The 21,716-nt window shown below is 38.5% G+C and overlaps 1 protein-coding gene across 1 annotated transcript; it reads right to left on the reverse strand.

The window, feature by feature from the left end:
- Positions 1-1,142: 1,142 nt before the first annotated feature.
- Positions 1,143-16,874, reverse strand: LOC121885567 (mucin-5AC-like). Its single transcript, XM_042395161.1, has 17 exons — positions 16,807-16,874; positions 15,645-16,085; positions 13,366-13,514; positions 13,127-13,198; positions 10,752-10,957; positions 10,145-10,209; positions 9,528-9,676; positions 9,299-9,370; positions 5,096-5,301; positions 4,487-4,551; positions 4,033-4,181; positions 3,803-3,874; positions 2,631-2,836; positions 2,021-2,085; positions 1,569-1,717; positions 1,339-1,410; positions 1,143-1,162 (listed from the first exon to the last, which is right to left on the reverse strand). The coding sequence occupies exons 1-17, from the start codon at positions 16,872-16,874 to the stop codon at positions 1,143-1,145; spliced, it is 2,226 nt and encodes a 741-aa protein (XP_042251095.1).
- Positions 16,875-21,716: the final 4,842 nt, after the last annotated feature.

Consider the following 21,716-nt stretch of genomic DNA (forward strand, 5'->3'; position numbering starts at 1 on the left):
GAAATAAATAAAAAAAGTACAGCAAGACAAACTGCATTAACAAATATAAAATTACAAATGATAGTGCTAGTGATAAAGATACCTTATGTAGCTGCGTTTCTTAGTGTAGCACTCAAGCTACCTATGAAACTGACACTTTATTGGCTTGTGGTGAAGTTGTGGTGATTGTTCCAAAAATTTTGAAAACTTCATTGATAAACTGGCTGTGGGAGAATATGCATTACCTGGCAATGACATTGTGGTGAGTGGTGGTGAGGTTGCATTGAGTGGTGGTGACGTCATGTTATCTGGTGGTGAGGTCATGTTGACTGGTGGTGAAGTAGCGTTGATTGGTGGTGAGGTTGCATTAACTTGTGGTGAGGTCATGTTAACTGATGATGAGGTTGCATTGACTGGTGGTGAGGTCATGTTTACTGGTGGTGAAGTTGCGTTGAGTGGTGGTGAGGTAATGTTGACTGGTGGTGAGGTCATGTTGGCTGGTGGTGAGGTCATGTTGACTTGTGGTGAAGTTGCATTGAGTGGTGGTGAGGTCATGTTGACTGGTGGTGAAGTTGCCTTAACTGGCTGTGAGGTCATGTTGACTGGTGGTGAAGTTGCATTAACTGGCGGTGAGGTCATGTTGACTGGTGGTGAGGTCATGTTGACTGGTGGTGAAGTTGCATTAACTGGCTGTGAGGTCATGTTGACTGGTGGTGAAGTTGCATTAACTGGCGGTGAGGTCATGTTGACTGGTGGTGAAGTTGCGTTGAGTGGTGGTGAGGTCATGTTGACTGGTGGTGAAGTTGCATTGAGTGGTGGTGAGGTCATGTTGACTGGTGGTGAAGTTGCATTAGCTGGTGGTGAGGTCATGTTTACTGGTGGTGAAGTTGCATTGAGTGGTGGTGAGGTCATGTTGACTGGTGGTGAAGTTGCATTAACTGGCTGTGAGGTCATGTTGACTGGTGGTGAGGTCATGTTGACTGGTGGTGAAGTTGCATTGAGTGGTGGTGAGGTCATGTTGACTGGTGGTGAAGTTGCATTGACTGCTGGTGGAGTTGTTTTAATTAATTATTATGTACTTATTATATGTATTAAAGTGTATAACAATTGATTGTTTTGGTAAATTTGTTAAATTTTGTTATTTCATTGACTAGAAATGTTGGTTAGATACTTATATCACTTGCTGATTGGAAATGACATTGTCATGACAGGAAGGTACACTAAATTGTGATATGCTAATTACATTATATTTTCTTGTGTAAAATTGTGTTGAGAACTGATTAAGTGACAGTAATTGATCTTTGCAACTTAATAGAGAGAGAATTAAAATTTCATGGATGGGTTGTGTTATGATAATACCTGGTGAGGGAGTTGTATTCATCAGTGTTGAAGGTGCAACTGTGGCTGGAGCTTGAGTTGGTGTCATCACAACTGGAAAAAACAATTATCAAATAAGTAATTGTGTTGTCTTAAAAATATTTTTGTCATCATACATGCAGTATGTGCTTGAAATAGTAGTTTTCAAAATTTAACATTCAATGATTGGTAATTTTTTAAAATTATTATTTGGTAATACTATATGGTCTTACCGGTTGCAGTAATAGATGATGTGTTGACACTGAGGGAAAAACTGGAGTTGGAAGCAGCAGTCTTCAAAGTTTCAGTCACAGAACTGGCATTTGGTAGTGTAGTCGCATTATTGAATTTCAGCTCAGCATCAACCACAATGGAACCTTGACTGTAAAATAAATATTTTTGAGATGTTACTTTTCATTGCTGTAGTCTTATTTGGCCATTGTGGCAATTGTTGTTTACCTAAGTCTCCATGACAAGGATGAATAATACATGTATGAATGAAAAACAATAAAAATCTTTTTGTAAAATCTAAACTCATTTGTCTTGTACCTATGATAAACCATACAAATGAAACTTGAACACAAAAATCCTCCCAATTTCTATTAATAATCAAATAAAATCTATTCATTACCAAACCAGAATGAGCAACTTTTTAAAATGTAATAGCAGGAGCAATATTTCCAACCTGAAGCCAATGATGACAGTTCGATTGAAGCTTGTTCCAAATTTTTCTGAATACACCTTGTTGAGCTGTAAATGAGTTTTAATAAAAACAATTATACAATTTTAAAACATGAGAAAAGAAATATGTTGCAAGTACACCATGGCTTTTCCATTTTTCTTTACTACTCTGCTTTTTTACTTTCTTTTGTTGTTTGAAAGAGATTTCACCTTTTCATTTGTTTCTGACATTTGTGTCTGACATTAGCCATGTTTTGACATGTAAAACATCACATCCCCAAGTATCTGTTTCCTCCATCTCAAACTTGAGTACTGAAAATATAATGCCATGTGATACACATACTTGAACTGTTCTGACCTGTATTTCTCCATATTTTAAGGGAAAGCTATTTTCATTACTGTATTTGTATTAACAATGTATATTCTATTACCTGCTATTGTATCTTGACAACCCATTCCCACTACAGGATGAAAGTTGATCTAATTTGAGAATCTCTTTAAAACATTCTTGAGGTGACAACGTCTTTTGAAGTTCTGTTATCAAACTTTCTATGCTTCATTTGGGATTTCATTATGGAAAGATGAAAAAAGGAACTAAATATATACAAACTTACCGGTGTGGTTACTTTGTTTTCTAGATCCTTGAACGCTGGTGAGGATTTGTTTGCAAGTTCTGGTTTAAAACTTTCCCGCAACTTAAATCCCAGCTTAATTGTCGGTTCTTGAGTTGGGGCAGCAGTTGTGGTTGTTGCTGGGATACCAGTGGTTGTGATTCTTGATGGTGCTGATGTTTCATTTACTTGTGGAGCGCTTGTATTAGCTAGAAATAAATAAAAACGTACAGCAAGACAAACTGTGTTAACATATACAAAATTACAAATTGTAGTGCTAGCGATGTGTCAAAGATACCTTATGCAGATTTTTTCTTGGTGTAATGTGCAAGCTACCTATAAAACTGACATTTTATTGACTGGTGGTGAGGTTGTGGTGATTGTTCCAAAAATTTTGAAAACTTCATTGATAAACTGGCTGTGGGATATGATGCAGTACCTGGCAATGACATTGTGGTGAGTGGTGGTGAGGTTGCGTTGAGTGGTGGTGACGTCATGTTGGCTGGTGGTAAAGTTGCGTTGAGTGGTGGTGACGTCATGTTGAATGGTGGTGAAGTTGCATTGACTGGTGGTGAGGTCATGTTTACTGGTTTTGAAGTTGCATTGACTGGTGGTGACGTCGTGTTGACTGGTGGTGAAGTTGCATTAACTGGTGGTGAGGTCATGTTGACTGGTGGTGAAGTTGCGTTGAGTGGTGGTGAGGTCATGTTGACTGGTGGAGAGGTTGCATTGAGTGGTGGTGAGGTCATGTTGACTGGTGGTGAAGTTGCATTGAGTGGTGGTGAGGTCATGTTGACTGGTGGTGAAGTTGCATTGAGTGGTGGTGATGTCATGTTGACTGGTGGTGAAGTTGCATTGACTGCTGGTGCAGTTGTTTTAATTAATTATTACATATTCATTATATATATTGAAATCTATAACAATTGATTGTTTTGGTAAAGTTGTTGAGTCTTGTTATTTCATGGACTAGAAGTGGTGGTTAGATACTTATATCACTTGCTGATTGGAAATAACATTGTCATGACAGCAAGTTACACTAAATTGTGATATGCTAATTACATTATATCTTCCTACGTAAAATTGTGTTGAGAACTGATTAAGCGACAATATTTGGTCTTTTAAACTCAATAGAGAGAGAATTAAAATTTCATGGACGGGTTGTGTTATGATAATACCTGGTGAGGGAGTTGTATTCATCAGTGTTGAAGGTGCAACTGTGGCTGGGGCTTGAGTTGGTGCCATCACAACTGAAAAAAACAATTATCAAATAAGTAATTGTGTTGTCTTAAAAATATTTTTGTCATCATACATGCAGTATGTGCTTGAAATAGTAGTTTTCAAAATTCAACATTCAATGATTGGTAATTTTTTAAAATTATTATTTGGTGATACTATATGGTCTTACCGGTTGCAGTAATAGATGATGTGTTGACACTGAGGGAAAAGCTGGAGTTGGAAGCAGCAGTCTTCAAAGTTTCAGTCACAGAACTGGCATTTGGTAGTGTAGTCGCATTATTGAATTTCAGCTCAGCATCAACCACAATGGAACCTTGACTGTAAAATGAATATTTTTTGAGAAGTTAGTTTTCATTGCTGTAGTCTTATTTGGCCATTGTGGCAATTGTTGTTTACCTAAAATTCCACGACAAAGATGAATGATACATGTATGAATGAAAAACAATAAAAACCTTTCTGTAAAATCTAAACTCTTTTGTCTTGTACCTATGATAAACCATACAAATGAAACTTAAACACAAAAATCCTCCCAATTTCTATTAATAAGCAAATAAAAATCTATTCATTACCAAACCACAATATGGAACTTTGTAAAATGTAATAGGAGGAGCAATATTTCATACCTGAAGCTGTTGATGACAGTTTGATTGAAGCTTTTTCCAAATTTTTCTGAATACACCTTGTCGAGCTGTAAATGAGTTTTAATAAAAACAATTATACAATTTTAAAATACAAGAAAAGAAATATGTTGAAAGTACGCCACAGCTTTTCCATTTTTTTTACTACTCTGCTTTTTTACTCTCTTTTTTTGTTTGAAAGACATTTCACCTTTTCATTTGTTTCTGACATTTGTGTCTGACATTAGCCATGTTTTGACATGTAAAACATCACATCTCCAAGTATCTGTTTCCCCGATCTCAACTTGAGTATTGAAAATATAATGCCATGTGATAAACATATGTGAACTGTTCTGACTTGTATTTCTCCATATTTTAAGTGAAACCTATTTTTATTACTCTATTTGTATTAACAATGTATATTCTATTACCTGCTATTGCATCTTGACAACCCATTCCCATTACAGGATGAAAATTGATCTAATTTGAGAATCTCTTCAAAACATCCTTAAGGAGACAACGTCTTTTGAAGTTCAGTCATCTAAATGTTCTATGCTTCATTTGAGATTTCATTATGGACAGATGAAAAAAAGAATTGAATATATACAAACTTACCTGAGTGGTTACTTTGTTTTCTAGATCCTTGAACGCTGGTGAGGATTTGTTTGCAAGTTCTGGTTTAAAACTTTCCCGCAACTTAAATCCCAGCTTAATTTTTGGCTCTTGAGTTGGAGCAGCAGTTGTGGTTGTCGCTGGGGCACCAGTGGTTGTGATTCTTGGTGGTGCTGATGTTCCATTTACTGGTGGAGAGCTTGTGTTAGCTAGAAATGAATAAAAAAAGCACAGGAAGACAAACTGTGTTAACAAATACAAAATTACAAATTGTAGTGCAAGCGATGTGATAAAGATACCTTATGCAGATGCATTTCTCAGTGTAGCGCTCAAGCTACCTATGAAACTGACATTTTATTGACTGGTGGTGAAGTTGTGGTGATTGTTCCAAAAATTTTGAAAACTGCATGAATAAATGGCTGTGGGAGAAGATGCATTACCTGGCAATGACATTGTGGTGAGTGGTGGTGAGGTCATGTTAAATGGTGGTGAGGTTGCATTGAGTGGTGGTGACGTCATGTTAACTGGTGGTGAGGTTGCATTGACTGGTGGTGAGGTCATGTTGACTGGTGGTGAGGTTGCATTGACTGGTCGTGACGTCATGTTAACTGGTGGTGAGGTTGCATTGACTGGTGGTGAGGTCATGTTGACTGGTGGTGAAGTTGCATTGACTGGTGGTGACGTCATGTTAACTGGTGGTGAGGTTGCATTGACTGGTGGTGATGTCATGTTAACTGGTGGTGAGGTTGCATTGACTGGTGGTGAGGTCATGTTGACTGGTGGTGAGGTTGCATTGACTGGTCGTGACGTCATGTTAACTGGTGGTGAGGTTGCATTGACTGGTGGTGAGGTCATGTTGACTGGTGGTGAAGTTGCATTGACTGGTGGTGACGTCATGTTAACTGGTGGTGAGGTTGCATTGACTGGTGGTGAGGTCATGTTGACTGGTAGTGACGTCATGTTAACTGATGGTGAGGTTGCATTGACTGGCGGTGAGGTTGCATTGACTGGTGGTGAGGTCATGTTAACTGGCGGTGAGGTTGCATTGACTGGTGGTGAGGTCGTGTTGACTGGTGGTGAGGTCATGTTGATTGGTGGTGAGGTCATGTTGGCTGGTGGTGAAGTTGTTTTCATTAATTAATATATATTTATTATATATATTGAAGTCTATAACAATTGATTGTTCTGGTGAAGTTGTTGAGTTTTGTTATTTCATGGATTAGAAGTGGTGGTTAGATACTTATATCACTTGCTGATTGGAAATAACATTGTCATGACAGTTACACTAAATTGTGATATGCTAAGAACATTATATTTACCTGTGTAAAATTGTGTTGAGAACTGATTAAGTGACAGTAATTGATCTTTTAAACTTAATAGAGTTGAAATTTCATGGACAGGTTGTGTTATGATAATACCTGGTGAAGGAGTTGTATTCATTAGTGTTGAAGGTGCAACTGTGGCTGGAGCTTGAGTTGGTGCCATCACAACTGAAAACAACAATTATAAAATAAGTAATTGTGGTGTCTTAGAAATATTTTTGTCATCATACAGACAGTATGTGCTTGAAATAGTAGTTTTCAAAATTCAACATTCAATGATTGATATTTTTTAAAAATTATTATTTGGTAATACTATATGGTCTTACCGGTTGCAGTAATAGATGATGTGTTGACACTGAGGGAAAAGCTTGAGTTGGAAGCAGCAGTCTTCAGAGTTTCAGTCACAGAACTGGCATTTGGTAGTGTCGTCGCATTATTGAATATCAGCTCAGCATCAACCACAATGGAACCTTGACTGTAAAATGAATGTTTTTGAGAAGTTATTTTTCATTGCCGTAAACTTATTTGGCCATTGTGGCAATTGTTGTTTAATGAAGGCTCCATGACAAGGATGAATGATACATGTATGAATGAAAAACAATAAAAATCGTTTTTGTAAATATAAACTCTTTTGTCTTGTACCTATGATAAACCATACAACTGAAACTTAAGCAAAAAAATCCTCCCAATTTCTATTGATAAGCAAATAAAAATCTATTCATTAGCAAACCAGAATCAGCAACTTTGTAAAATGTAATAGCAGGAGCAATAATTCATACCTGAAGCTGTTGATGACAGTTCGATTGAAGCTTGTTCCAAATTTTTCTGAATACACCTTGTTGAGCTGTAAATGAGTTTTGATAAAAACAATTATACAATTTTGAAATATGAGACAAGAAATATGTTGAAAGTACGCCACAGCTTTTCCATTTTTCTTCACTCCTATGCTTTTTTACTTTTTTTTGTTTGAAAGAGGTTTCACCATTTCATTCATTTCTCACATTTGTGTCCGACATTAGCCATGTTTTGACATGTAAAAACTCACATCTCTTAGGCATCTGTTTCCTACATCTATAACTTGAGTATTGAAAATATAATGCTGTGTGATACGCATATATGAACTGTTCTGAATTGTATTTCTCCATATTTTAAGTGAAAGCTATTTTCATTACTGTATTTGTATTAACAATGTATATTCTATTACCTGCTATTGTATCTTGACAATCCATTCCCACTACAGGATGAAAGTTGATCTAATTTGAGAATCTCTTTAAACATTCTTAAGGAGACAGCGTCTTTTGAAGTTCTGGCATCTAAACTTTCCATGCTTCATTTGGGATTTCATTAATGAAAGATGAAAAAAGGAACTAAATATATACAAACTTACCGGTGTGGTTACTTTGTTCTCTAGATCCTTGAACGCTGGTGAGGATTTGTTTGCAAGTTCTGGTTTAAAACTTTCCCGCAACTTAAATCCCAGCTTAATTGTTGGCTCTTGAGTTGGGGCAGCAGTTGTGGTTGTCGCTGGGACACCAGTAGTTGTGATTCTTGGTGGTGATGATGTTCCATTTACTGGTGGAGAGCTTGTGTTAGCTACAAATTAATAAAAAAGTACAGCAAGACAAACTGCGTTAACAAATATAAAATTACAAATTGTAATACTAACAGTGTAATAAAGATACCTTATGCAGATGCATTTCTTAGTGAAGCACTCAAGCTACCTAGAAAACTGACATTTTATTGACTGGTGGTGAGGTTGTAGTGATTGTTCCAAAAATTTTGAAAACTGCATGAATAAATTTGCTGTGGGAGAAGATACATTACCTGGCAATGACATTGTGGTGAGTGGTGGTGAGGTTGCATTGAGTGGTGGTGAGGTCATGTTAACTGGTGGTGAGCTTGCACTGAGTGGTGGTGACGTCATGATGACTGGTGGTAAAGTTGAATTGAGTGGTGGTGAGGTCATGTTAACTGGTGGTGAGGTTGCATTGACTGGTGGTGACGTCATGTTAAATGGTGGTGAAGTTGCATTGTGTGGTGGTGAGGTCATGATGACTGGTGGTGAGGTTGCATTGACTGGTGGTGATATCACGTTAACTGGTGGTGAGGTTGCATTGACTGGTGGTGACGTCGTGTTAAATGGTGGTGAGGTTGCATTGACTGGTGGTGAGGTCATGTTGACTGGTGGTGAAGTTGCTTTAGCTGGTGGTGAGGTCATGTTAACTGGTGGTGAGGTTGCATTGAATGGTGGTGAGGTCATGTTGACTGGTGGTGAAGTTGCTTTAGCTGGTGGTGAGGTCATGTTTACTGGTGGTGAGGTTGCATTGAATGGTGGTGAGGACATGTTTACTGGTGGTGAGGTGGCATTGAGTGGTGGTGAGGTCATTTTGACTGGTGATGAAGTCGCGTTGAGTTGTGGTGAGGTCATGTTGACTGGTGGTGAAGTTGTATTGACTGGTGGTGATGTCATGTCAACTTGTGGTGAGGTTGCATTGAGTGGTGGTGAGGTCATGTTCACTGGTGGTGAAGTTGCGTTGAGTGGTGGTGAGATCATGTTGAATGGTGGTGAAGTTGCATTGACTGCTGGTGCAGTTGTTTTAATTAATTATTACATATTTATTACATAAAAGTCTATAACAATTGATTACTTTGGTAAAGTTGTTGAGTCTTGTTATTTCATGGACTAGAAGTGTTGGTTAGATACTTATGTCACTTGCTGATTAGAAATAACATTGTTATGACAGCAAGTTACAGTAAATTGTGATATGCTAATTACATTATATATACCTGTAAAATTGTGTTGAGAACTGATTAAGTGACAGTATTTGATCTTTTAAACTTAATAGAGTGAAAATTTCATGAACAGGTTGTGTTATGATAATACCTGGTGAGGGAGTTGTGTTAATCAGTGTTGAAGGTGCAGCCGTGGCTGGGGCTTGAGTTGGTGCCATCACAACTGAAAACAACAATTATAAAATAAGTAATTGTGGTATCTTAAAAATATTTTTGTCATCATACATGCAGTATGTGCTTGAAATAGTAGTTTTCAAATTCAACATTCAATGACTGACATTTTTTAAAAATTATTACTTGGTAACAATATATGGTCTTACCAGTTGCAGTAATAGATGATGTGTTGACACTGAGGGAAAAGCTTGAGTTGGAAGCAGCAGTCTTCAGAGTTTCAGTCGCAGAACTGGCATTTGGTAGTGTAGTTGCATTATTGAATATCAGCTCAGCATCAACCACAACTGAACCTTGACTGTAAAATGAATGTTTTTGAGAAGTTATTTTTCATTGCCGTAAACTTATTTGGCCATTGTGGCAATTGTTGTTTAATGAAGGCTTCGTGACAAGGATGAATGATACATGTATGAATGAAAAACAATAAAAATCGTTTTTGTAAATATAAATTCTTTTGTCTTGTACCTATGATAAACCATACAACCGAAACTTAGTTAGTTTTCATTGCTGTAATCTTATTTGGCCATTGTTGTTTAACTAAAACTCCATGACAAGGATTAATGATACATGTATGGATAAAAAAAACAACAAAAATATTTTCATAAAATCTAAACTCTTTTGTCTTGTACCTATGATAAACCATACAACTGAAATTTAAGCACAGAAATCCTCTCAATTTCTATTAATAAGCAAATAAAAATCTATTCATTACCAAACCAGAATATGCAACTTTGTAAAATGTAATAGCAGGAGCAATATTTCATACCTGAAGCTGTTGATGAGAGTTCGATTGAAGCTTGTTCCAAATCTTTCTGAATACACCTTGTCGAGCTGCAAATGAGTTTTAATAAAAACAATGATATAATTTTAAAATACGAGAAAAGAAAAATGTTGAAAGTATGCCAGAACTTATCCATTTTTCTTCACTACTACTTCACTGCTTAATTTAGTGTCTTGTTTGAAAGAGCTTTCTCCTTTTCATTTATAATAATCATTTGTGCCTGACATTAGCCATGTTTTGACATGTAAAACATCACATCCCCAAGTATCTGTTTCCTCCATCTCAAACTTGAGTATTGAAAATATAATGCTGTGTGATACACATATGTGAACTGTTCTGAATTGTATTACTCCATATTTTAAATGAAAGCTATTTTTATTACTGTATTTGTATTAACAATGTATATTCTATTCCCTGCTATTGCATCTTGACAACCCATTCCCACTACAGGATCAAAGATGATCTAATTTGAGAATCTCTTTAGAACATTCTTAAGGAGACAACGTCTTTTGAAGTTCTGTCATCTAAACTTTCTATGCTTCATTTGAGATATGGAAAGATGAAAAAAAGAACTAAATATATACAAACTTACTTGAGTGGTTACTTTGTTTTCTAGATCCTTGAACGCTGGTGAGGATTTGTTTGCAAGTTCTGGTTTAAAACTTTCCCGCAACTTAAATCCCAGCTTAATTTTTGGCTCTGGTGGTGGCGCAGCAGTTGTGGTTGTAGCTGGGACACCAGTAGTTGTGATTTTTGGTGGTGCTGATGTTCCATTTACTGGTGGAGAGCTTGTGTTAGCTAGAAATAAATAAAAAAGTACAGCAAGACAAACTGCGTTAACAAATATAAATTTACAAATTATAATGCTATCAATGTGATGAAAATAGCTTATGTAGATGTATTTCTTAGTTTAGCACTCACGCTACCTAAAAAACTGACAATGTATTGATTGATGGTGAAGTTGTGGTGATTGTTCCAAAAATTTTGAAAACTTCATTGATAAACTGGTTGTGGGAGAATATGCATTACCTGGCAATGACATTGTGGTGAGTGGTGGTGAGGTCATGTTAACTGGTGGCGAGGTTGCATTGAGTGGTGGTGAGGTCATATTGACTGGTGGTGAAGTTGCTTTGAGTGGTGGTGAGGTCATGTTGACTGGATGTGAGGTTAGATTCACTTGTGGTGAGGTCAGGGTGACTGGTGGTGAGGATGCATTGACTGGTGGTGAAGTTGCTTTGAGTGGTGGTGATGTCATGTTAACTGGCAGTGAGGTTGCATTGACTGGTGGTGAGGTCATGTTAACTGGTGGTGAGGTTGCACTGACTGGTGGTGATGTCATATGGACTGGTGGTGAAGTTGCTTTGAGTGGTGGTGAGGTCATGTTGACTGGTGGCGAGGTTGCATTGAGTGGTGGTGAGGTCATATTGACTGGTGGTGAAGTTGCTTTGAGTGGTGGTGAGGTCATGTTGACTGGATGTGAGGTTAGATTCACTTGTGGTGAGGTCAGGGTGACTGGTGGTGAGGATGCATTGACTGCTGGTGAAGTTGCTTTGAGTGGTGGTGATGTCATGTTAACTGGCAGTGAGGTTGCATTGACTGGTGGTGAGGTCATGTTAACTGGTGGTGAGGTTGCACTGACTGGTGGTGATGTCATATGGACTGGTGGTGAAGTTGCTTTGAGTGGTGGTGAGGTCATGTTGACTGGATGTGAGGTCAGATTCACTTGTGGTGAGGTCATGGTGGCTGGTGGTGATGTCATGTTAACTGGCAGAGAGGTTGCATTGACTGGTGGTGAGGTCAGGTTTACTGGTGGTGAGGTTACATTGACTGGTGGTGATGTCATATTGACTGGTGGTGAAGTTGCTTTGAGTGGTGGTGAGGTCATGTTGACTGGATGTGAGGTCAGATTCACTTGTGGTGAGGTCATGGTGGCTGGTGGTGAGGTTGCATTGAGTGGTGGTGAGGTCATGTTGACTGGTGGTGAAGTTGCATTGAGTGGTGGTGATGTCATGTTAACTGGTGGTGAGGTTGCATTGACTAGTGGTGAGGTCACGTTAAATGGTGATGAGGTTGCATTGACTGGTGGTGAGGTCATGTTAACTGGTGGTGAAGTTGCATTGACTGGAGGTGAGGTCATGTTGATTGATGGTGAGGTCATGTTGGCTGGTTGTGAAGTTGCATTGACTGGTGGTACAGTTGTTTCAATTAGTATATATGTATTATATATATTAAAGTCTATAACAATTGATTGCTTTAGTAAAGTTGTTGAGTCTTATTGCATGGATGAGAAAACTGCTACCTAGACCTACTGTCATTTTATTGAGTAGTGGTGAATTTATGGTGATTGTTACAAACAGATTGAAAACTGCATTGGCAAACTGGCTGTGGGAGAAGATGCATTACCTGGCAGTGACATTGTGGTGAGTGGTGGTGAGGTCATTTTGACCGGCGGTGAGGTCATATTGACTGGATGTGAGGTTGAGTTGACTGGCAGTGATGTCATGTTGAGTAATGTAGAAGTTGCATTTCCTGTTTGAGATGTAGCATTACCAGGGTGGAGAATAATTAGGATTATATGTAAAAGTTAAGTGGATGTATGGACTAGATAGACGTATTACTTCCTATTTGTTTTGTTTATTTTTTCATTTTAAATGACCATTGCTGTGTAAAGTTCAACATTTCACTTTCTTATACAGCTGTTCATGATGTTTAACATGCAAAAATAATTTTATTTATTTCATTTTTTGAGAAGTTTAGGGCAGAGAAATTTATAATTTCAATTTGTTGATACAATTTTCATACAGTAGTCAGTGTACAGAATTTATCTGTGAGGTATTTCCATACCCAAATGAAACATTTGAAATTATTGACAAGAATTATTCCTAGTTATTTTATGAAAACAAATTGTCGTTGTTTAATGAGAATTTACAAAACAGGGAAAGATTTTCTTTTTGTTTTTTGTCTTACCTGGTAAGGGACTTGCACTTGTTGGAGTTGAAGGTTGGGCTGTGGTGGGGGCTTGGGTTGGTGTCTGCACAACTGAAAGTTTAAGTTTTAAATTAAAAAAAATGTCATATTTTCAACACATGGGCAATCGCAATTAAATTATTTTGTCATTGAATATACATTGTGTTGTAAGTGGATGTAATAAAAACTTTCAAAGTTAAGGTTTTCTTTTGAATCAGGGAATAATCAAACCAATTTACCAGTTGCAGAAATGGACGATGTATTGACGCTCAGGGAAAAGTTTGAGCTGGAAGCAGCAGCCACCAATGTGTCAGCAGCTGAACTGGCATTTGGCAGTGAATTCACCTCATTGAATATCAGGTCAACATCTGCCACAACGGATCCCTGCCTGTAACATAATATTTTTTGCATAATTATTGATCATCGAATGCCACATATTGATTAATTTTACCATTTATAAACTGTAACTGTAGTCATGACAATTATAACTATGTATAAATGAAAGAACAAATCAAATCAATTGATGAAACCTGACTACTGTCTTTTTTCATCTACTACAGCAAACCATTCGGTAAGAAGAGGCAATATTGTATACCTGAAACTGTTGATAACAGTTCGATTGAAACTCTCTCCATACTTTGTTGAATAAACCTTGTTGAGCTGTGAATGAAGTATATTAAAAAAACAAGTTAAATTTTTCAAAACACATATGAGACAAGATAGCTGATATGTCACAAATATTCCATGTTATGTCTCTACTCTTATTTATTTCAAGGCCATAAAAGAGGTTGAAAATATATAAACTCACCTGTGTGGCTACTTTGTTTTCTAATTCCTTGAACACTGGTGAGGATTTGTTTTCAAGTTCTGGTGTAAAATCTTGCTGCAACTTAAATCCCAGCTTAATTTTTGGCTCTGGTGGTGGTGCAGCAGTTGTGGTTGTAGCTGGGGCACCAGTAGTTGTGATTCTTGGTGGTGCGGATGTTCCATTTACTGGTGGAGAGCTTGTGTTAGCTAGAAATGAATAAAAATAGTACAGCAAGACAAGCTGTGTTAACAAATATAAAATTACAAATAAAGCTGAAAGCAGCGATGTATGGGCCCTCACACCGCACACATGTCGGAGGGAGTGGCAGCTGTGGTATTGCTAATAGAGGTCGGTTGACAGGGCTCTGAATTTTCAGGATTATTGGACACCGTGTGAATGGGTAAAATATTAATTCCTGTGGGAAGGATGTGGCACTGGAGATGACATATTGGAAATTGTGTATACATTTGATGAACTATATGTCAATTAGGCTTCACTTCTTGTTGCCCATAGGCAACACAACATAAGTGAAATATTAATGCACTAGACAGCAATGTAGGAGATAACTAACACCTCCTCTGCCCAATATGTGGTGCAAGAGAACACCCACTATTTATAGGTCATGTTGATGTATATCATGTGTAGACCACACCATGTAAATTTCCTGTAAATCAGATGTTGGTCACATAAGGCTGACTTCCTGTCGTCAGAAGGTGGCACTTATCAATCATGAGAATTTTGGGGCAGATTAGACAATGTAAAGTGGAGTAACAACAACTATGTGTTTAATGTTTTGATGATCGGCATGCCATGCCAAAGGATTTCCACGAAAGGTTAAAAAGCTTTGCAATTTAACATTGCAAAAAAGGTCTATAGATGTTAACTACCAAATTTAACGTTGTGGGGGTTAAATCTCTAGGTCAAATTTGTTAAAGTCCAACGCCTCTCAGTGGCTTCAAATGCAAAGCAGATTCAAAATGGATGACTTCCTGTTGGACTTAGGGTATGACTCCAAGAGGCCTTTTTTTTGGTCTGGAGATGGTACGTCTGCGTCATACATATATGTCAAAATTAAAGGTGGGGGCTTACACTCTGAAGGTTTTTATGGGTAGCCCTCAAGCCATTTTGCCACACCCATGTTCAAGACCCATATCAGATATCAAGTTTCTCCACTCCTGATGCATGTTCAAAGTTTCATTACTTTTTGAGCACCTCTAGAACCTCAAAACTGGTAAAAGTAATTAGGGCGTGCTATAGAGCTGATGTGAAATTTCCAAAAAAAGTATTATGTCCAGAAATGAGCAAGCAATTATCTCACCGAAGTTCATGAACATCCAAGAAACTTTATCCCAAGATGGCCCTTTGTTTAGGAGTGCTATGGAGCCCGGTGGTCATGCCCAAACCCAGTCACTACAGAACTTTGCAATATTCTGTGTTTCTGACATGTATGCCAGTCTTTTTGAGTTTTTCAGCATCCAAAGCCCCTCAAAAATGCAAGGGATCATTGGGCCACTTGCGTTTTTGGTGCTCGGGCCCTAATTATAGTGCTAGCTAGGTGATAAAGACACCTTATGCAGATACATTTCTTAGTGTAGTGCCTACATTACCTAGTAAACTGACAATGTATTTACTGGTGGTGAAGCTGTGGTGATTGTTACCAACATTTTGAAAGCTGCATTGATATACTGGGTGTGGGAGAAGATGCATTACCTTGCAATGACATTGTGGTGAGTGGTGGTGAGGTTGCATGAACTGTTTGAGAGGTCATATGGACTGGTGGTGAGGTTGCATTGACTGATGGTGAGGTCATGTTGACTACTGTGGAGGTCGCATGGACTGGTGGTGATGTCATGTTGACTGGTGGTGAGAACATATTGACTGGATTTGAGGTCACATTGACTGGTGGTGAGGTTATGTGGGCTGGTGATGAGGTCATATTGACTGGATTTGAGGTTGCATTGACTGATGGTGACATCATGTTGACTGATGGTGATGTCATGTTGACTGCTGGTGAGGTCATATTGACTGGATGTGAGGTTGGGTTCACTTGTGCTGAGGTTATATTGTCTGGTGGTGAGGTCATATTGACCTGTGGTGTGGTTGGGTTGACTGGCAGTGATGTCATGTTGACTGGTGGAGAAGTTGCATTTCCTGGTGGAGATGTGACATTACCAGGATGGAGAGTAATTAGGATCACATGTAAAAGTTCATTGAATGTATGAGATAGACACATTCATTCCTACCTTTTTTTTGTTTGTTTATTCATTTTAAATGACAACTGCTGAGTGATATTTAAAATGTCATTTTCTCCAGCTGATCATGATGTTTAACATGCAAAAATAATTTATGTATTTTACTTTTTGAGAACTAATTTTTAAAAAGAGAAATCTACAATGGTTTTGCAATTTCTTCATATCAGTCAGTGTACAGATGTACCAGTGAGGTGTGTCCACAACCAGACATTTGAAATAATTATTAAAAAAAGGTATCGATGGATTTATTTTATGAAAATAAATTGTCATTTGTTAAACAGAATCTACAAAAGAGGGGGGGAAGTTCTCTTCTCTTCTCTTTTTTTTCTTTTTTACCTGACAAGAGATTTGTACTTGTTGCAGTTGAAGGCACAGCTGTGGTCAGGGTTAAAACTCTGCGAGGAGTTTGTTAAAGTACAATGCCTGTCAATGGTTCACTTTGCGAAAAAAATGCAAATCAGATTCAAAGTGGCATACATTTACATCAAATTTAAAAGTGGGGGCATGCACTTTGAAGTTTTTTAGGGGGAGCCCTTGAGCCATTTTGCCACACCCATGCCCAAGACCCATATCAACTATCACGTTTCACCACTTCTGATGCATGTGTAAAGTATTATTACTTTTCGAGCACCCCTAGCACGTCAGAAATGGTAAAAGTAATTTGGGGATACAGTAGAGCCAACGCCATGCCCAAGCCCAATTGTGATATCAAATCGAAATATTTACTAGTTCAAAAATGAGTGCAAACTTTTGTGACTTTTTGTGCATCCTGAGGGCCACAAATGTGTGTAAGTAAAATGGAAATTGACACACAAAATCAAAAATGGCTGACTTTTTATCAGGCAAAAAAAAATCAAAAAAATTTATTATGTCCAGAAAGATGATAGCAATTATCTGAAGGAATTTCATGAACGTCCAAATAACTATCCCAACATGACCCTGTTTTTGGGGGTGATATGGAGCCTGCTGGCCACACCCAAGTCCTGTCACTACAGATCTTTGCAATTTTTGCCAGTTCTGCCATATGTGCCAATTTTGTGAGTTTTTGAGTATCTCAAGCCCCTTAAATATGTAAGGGACCATTGAGCCCCTTGCACTTTTATGCTCAGGCCTTGACTATACTGCTATCAATGTGATAAAGACACCTCATTCAGCTGCATTTATTAGTGTGGTGCTCATGTCACCTAGAAAACTGACATTGTATTGACTGGTGGTGAAGTTGTGGTGATTGTTACAAACATTCTGAAAATTGCATTAATAAACTGGCTGTGGGAGAAGATAGATTACCTGGCAATGACAATGTGGTGACTGGTAGTGAGGTTATATTAAGTGGTGGTGAGGCTGCATCCACCGGTGGTGAAGTCATGTTGACTGATGGTGAGGTTGCATTGACTGGTAGTGAGGTCATGTGGACTGGTGGTGCAGTTATATTGACTGGATTTGAGGTTGTATTGAATGGTGGTGAGGTTATATTGACTGGATTTGAGCTTGCATTGACTGGTGGTGAGGTCATTTGGACCGGTGATGAAGTCATGTTGACTAGATGTGACGTTGGATTCACTTGTGGTGAGGTTATTATGTCTGGTGGTAAGGTCATATTGACCTGTGGTGTAGGTGGTTTGACAGGCAGTGATGTCATGTTGACTGGTGGTGAGGTTGCATTTACTGGTGGTGAAATCTTGACTGGCGGTGAGGTCATTTGGACTGATGGTGAGGTTATATTGACTGTATTCAAGGTTACATTGAATAATGGTGACGTCATGTTGACTAATGGTGGTGTGGTTGGATTGACTTGCAGTGATGTCATACTGAATGCTGGTGAAGTAATATTGACTGGATTTGAGGTTGCATTGACTGGTGGTGAGGTTATGTGGACTGGTTGTGAGGTCATGTGGACTGTATTTGAGGTTATATTGACTGATGGTGACGTCATGGTGACTCTTGGCAAGGTCATATTGACTGGATTTGAAGTTGGGTTCACTTGTGGTGAGGTCATTATGTTTGGTGGTGAGGTCATATTGTCTTGTGGTGTGGTTGGTTTGACTGGCAGAGATGTGATGTTGAATAATGGTGAGGTGATATTGACTGGATTTGACGTTGCATTGATTGGTAGTGAGGTCATGTTGAGAGGTGGTGAGGTCATATTGACTGGATTTGAGGATGCATTGACTGATGGTGATGTCATGTTGACTGCTAGTGAGGTCATGTCGACTGGATGTGAGGTTGGGTTCACTTGTGATGAGGTTATTACGTCTGGTGGTGAGGTCACCTTGACCTGTGGTGTGGTTGGTTTGACTGCTGGTGAGGTAATGTGGACTGGTGGTGAGGTCATATTGACTGGATTTGAGGTTACACTGACTGCTGGTGAGGTTATGTAGACTGGTTGTGAGGTCATATTGACTGAATTCGAGGTTGCACTGGCTGGTGGTGAGGTCATGTGGACTGTTGGTGAGGTCATATTAACTGGCTTTGAGGTTGCATTCACTGGTGATGAAATGTTGATTGGTGGTGAGGTCATATTGACTTGATTTGAGGTCGAATTGACTAGTGGTGAGGTCATGTGGACTGTTGGTGAGGTCATATTGACTGTATTTGTGGTTGCATTGACTAGTGGTGCGGTCACATGGACTGGATTTGAGGTCTCATTGACTGATTGTGAGGTTATGTGGACTGGTGGTGAGGTCATGTTGACTGGATCTGAGGTTGCATTGACTGGTGGCAAGATCATGTGGACTGGATTTGAGGTTATATTGACAGGATTTGAGGTTATATTGAATGGTGGTGGGGTTATGTGGACTGGTGGTGAGGTCATGCTGACTGGATCTGAGGTTGCATTGACTCGTAGTGAGCTCATATTGACTGGATTTGAGGTTACATTGACTGAGGGTGAGGTCATGTGGAGTGGTGGTGAGGTCATGTTGACTGGATGTGAAGTTGGGTTCACTTGTAGTGAGGTCATTATGTCTGGTGATGAGGTCATATTGACCTGTGGTTTGACTGACAGTGAGGTCATATTGACTGGAGGTGAGGTCATGTGGACTGGATTTGAGGTTGTATTAAGTGATGGTGATGACCTATTGAACGCTGGTAAGGTCATATTGACTGGATGTGAGGTTGGGTTCACTTGTGGTGAGGTTATATTGTCTGGCGGTGAGGTCATATTGACCTGTGGTGTGGTTGGGTTGACTTGCAATGATGTCATGTTGACTTGTTGAGAGGTTGCGTCTCCTGGTGGAGATATGGCATTACCAGGATGGAAAATGATTAGGATTACATTTAAAAGTGCACTGAATGCATGAGTACATTTGAGATGTAATTGTAAAGCAGAGAAATCTACATTTTTTTCGCAATTTCTTCATAATACTCTTATCATAGTGTACCGAATGTAACTGTTAGGTGTTTCCATACTCAAACATTTGAAAAAATTATTGAAAAGAATTATTGACACAGTTATTTTTTAAAAAAATTGTCATTGTTTAACGTAAATTTACAAAAATAGGGGGGAAAATTTTCTTTCCTTTTCTTTTTTTACCAGATCAGGGATATGCACTTGTTTGAGTTGAAGTCATAGCTGTGGTAGGGGTTAAAACTCTAGGAGGAGTTTGTCAAACTACACCTGTCAATGGGTTCACTTTGCGAAAAAAATGCAAAGCTGATTCAAAATGGCCGACTTCCTGTTGGACACATGGTATGGCTCCAAGAGGTATTTTTTTTGTATCGAAATGGTGCATATGTCTTCCAAATATCGTACATGTATGTGAAATTTAAAGGTGGGGGATTAGACTTTGAAGTTCTTTAGGGGTGCCCCTCGAACCATTTTGTCTCACCCATGCCTAACCCCCAAATCAGATATTACTTTTCATTACTTCTGATGTATGTGCAAAGTCTTGTGACTTTTCGAGTACCCCTAAGACCTCGAAAATGCTTAAAGCTATTAGGGGACGCGATATAGCTGATATTCCACTCCCAAGCCCAAGTGTGAATATGGGTGTAAAATTTTCTGAGTTTTTGTGTTTTCCAAAGGTCTGAAATGTGTTTGTAAAATGAAAATTAATATGCAAAATTTAAAATGGTTGACTTCCTGTCAGGCGAAAATTTAAAAAAAAAATGATTATGTCCAGAATGATGAGAACAATTATCTCACTGAATTTCAAGAACACTCAAGCAAGTTTTTCCTAACATGGCCCTGCGTTTTGGGGCGATATGGAGCCCACTGGCCACACCAAGCCCAGTCACTAGAGAAATTTGCAATTTTCGACAGTTCTGACATTTGTGCCTATCCTTGTGACTTTTTGACCATCACGAGCCCCTCAAAAGTGCAAGGGACCATTAGACCCCTGGCACTTTCGTGCTCGGGCCTCAATTATCGTGCTAGCAATGTGATAAAGACACCTTAGGTAGCTGCATTTCTTAGTGTAGTGCTCATCTTACCTAGAAAACTGACATTGTATTGACTGGTGGTGAAGTTGTGGTGATTTTTACAAACATTTTGATAACTGCATCGATAAACTGGCTGTGGGAGAAGATGCATTACCTGGCAATGACATTGTGGTGACTGGTGGTGAGGTTGCATGAACTGGTTGAGAGGTCATATGGACTGGTGGTGAGGTTGCACTGACTGGTGGTGAGGTCATGTTGACTGGGGGTGAGGTCATATTGACTGGATTTGAGGTTGCATTGACTGGTGGTGAGGTCATGTGGACTGGTGGTGAGGTCATGTTGACTGGATTTGAGGTTGCATTGACTGATGGTGACGTCATGTGGACTGCTGGTGAGGTCATATTGACTGGATGTGAGGTTGGGTTCACTTGTGGTGAGGTTATATTGTCTGATGGTGAGGTCATATTGACTTGTGGTGTGGTTGGATTGGCTGGCAGTGATGTCATGTTGACTGGTTGAGAAGTTGCATTTCCTGGTGGAGATGTGGCATTACCACGATGGAGAATAATTAGGTTTACATGTAAAAGTTCATTGAACATATGAATTAGGTAGATTTATTACTTTCTTTTTGTTTGGTCTCATTTTTTCTATTTAAATGACAACTTCTGAGTTATGCTTAACGTAATTTTCTCATGCAACTGATCATGATATTTAAGATACAAAAGTAATTTATGTATTTTACTTATTGAGAAGTTGAAGGTAGAGAAATCTATGTTTGTGCATTTTCCTGGTACAATGTTCATATCACATTCACTGAACAGTGAGAAATGTTGCCATACAAAACTTTTGAGACGTTTCAAGTTATCGACAAGAAGTATTGATACAATTATTTCATAAAAACAAACTGCCATTGTTTGAAGAGAATTCACAAAAAAGCAGAAACTTTTTCTTATTTTTGTATTACCTGTTAAGGGAGCTGCACTTGTTGGAGTTGAAGGTTGGGCTGTGGTGGGGGCTTGGGTTGGTGTCTGCACAACTGAAAGTTTTAAATTAAAAAAATAATTTATATGTCATATTTTAAACACATAGGCAATCATTATTTAATTATTTTGTCATTGAATTCACAGTGTCTTGTAAGTGTATGTAACAA

This window comes from Thunnus maccoyii, chromosome 2 (assembly GCF_910596095.1).
Source record: "Thunnus maccoyii chromosome 2, fThuMac1.1, whole genome shotgun sequence".
NCBI classification, from domain to species: domain Eukaryota; kingdom Metazoa; phylum Chordata; class Actinopteri; order Scombriformes; family Scombridae; genus Thunnus; species Thunnus maccoyii.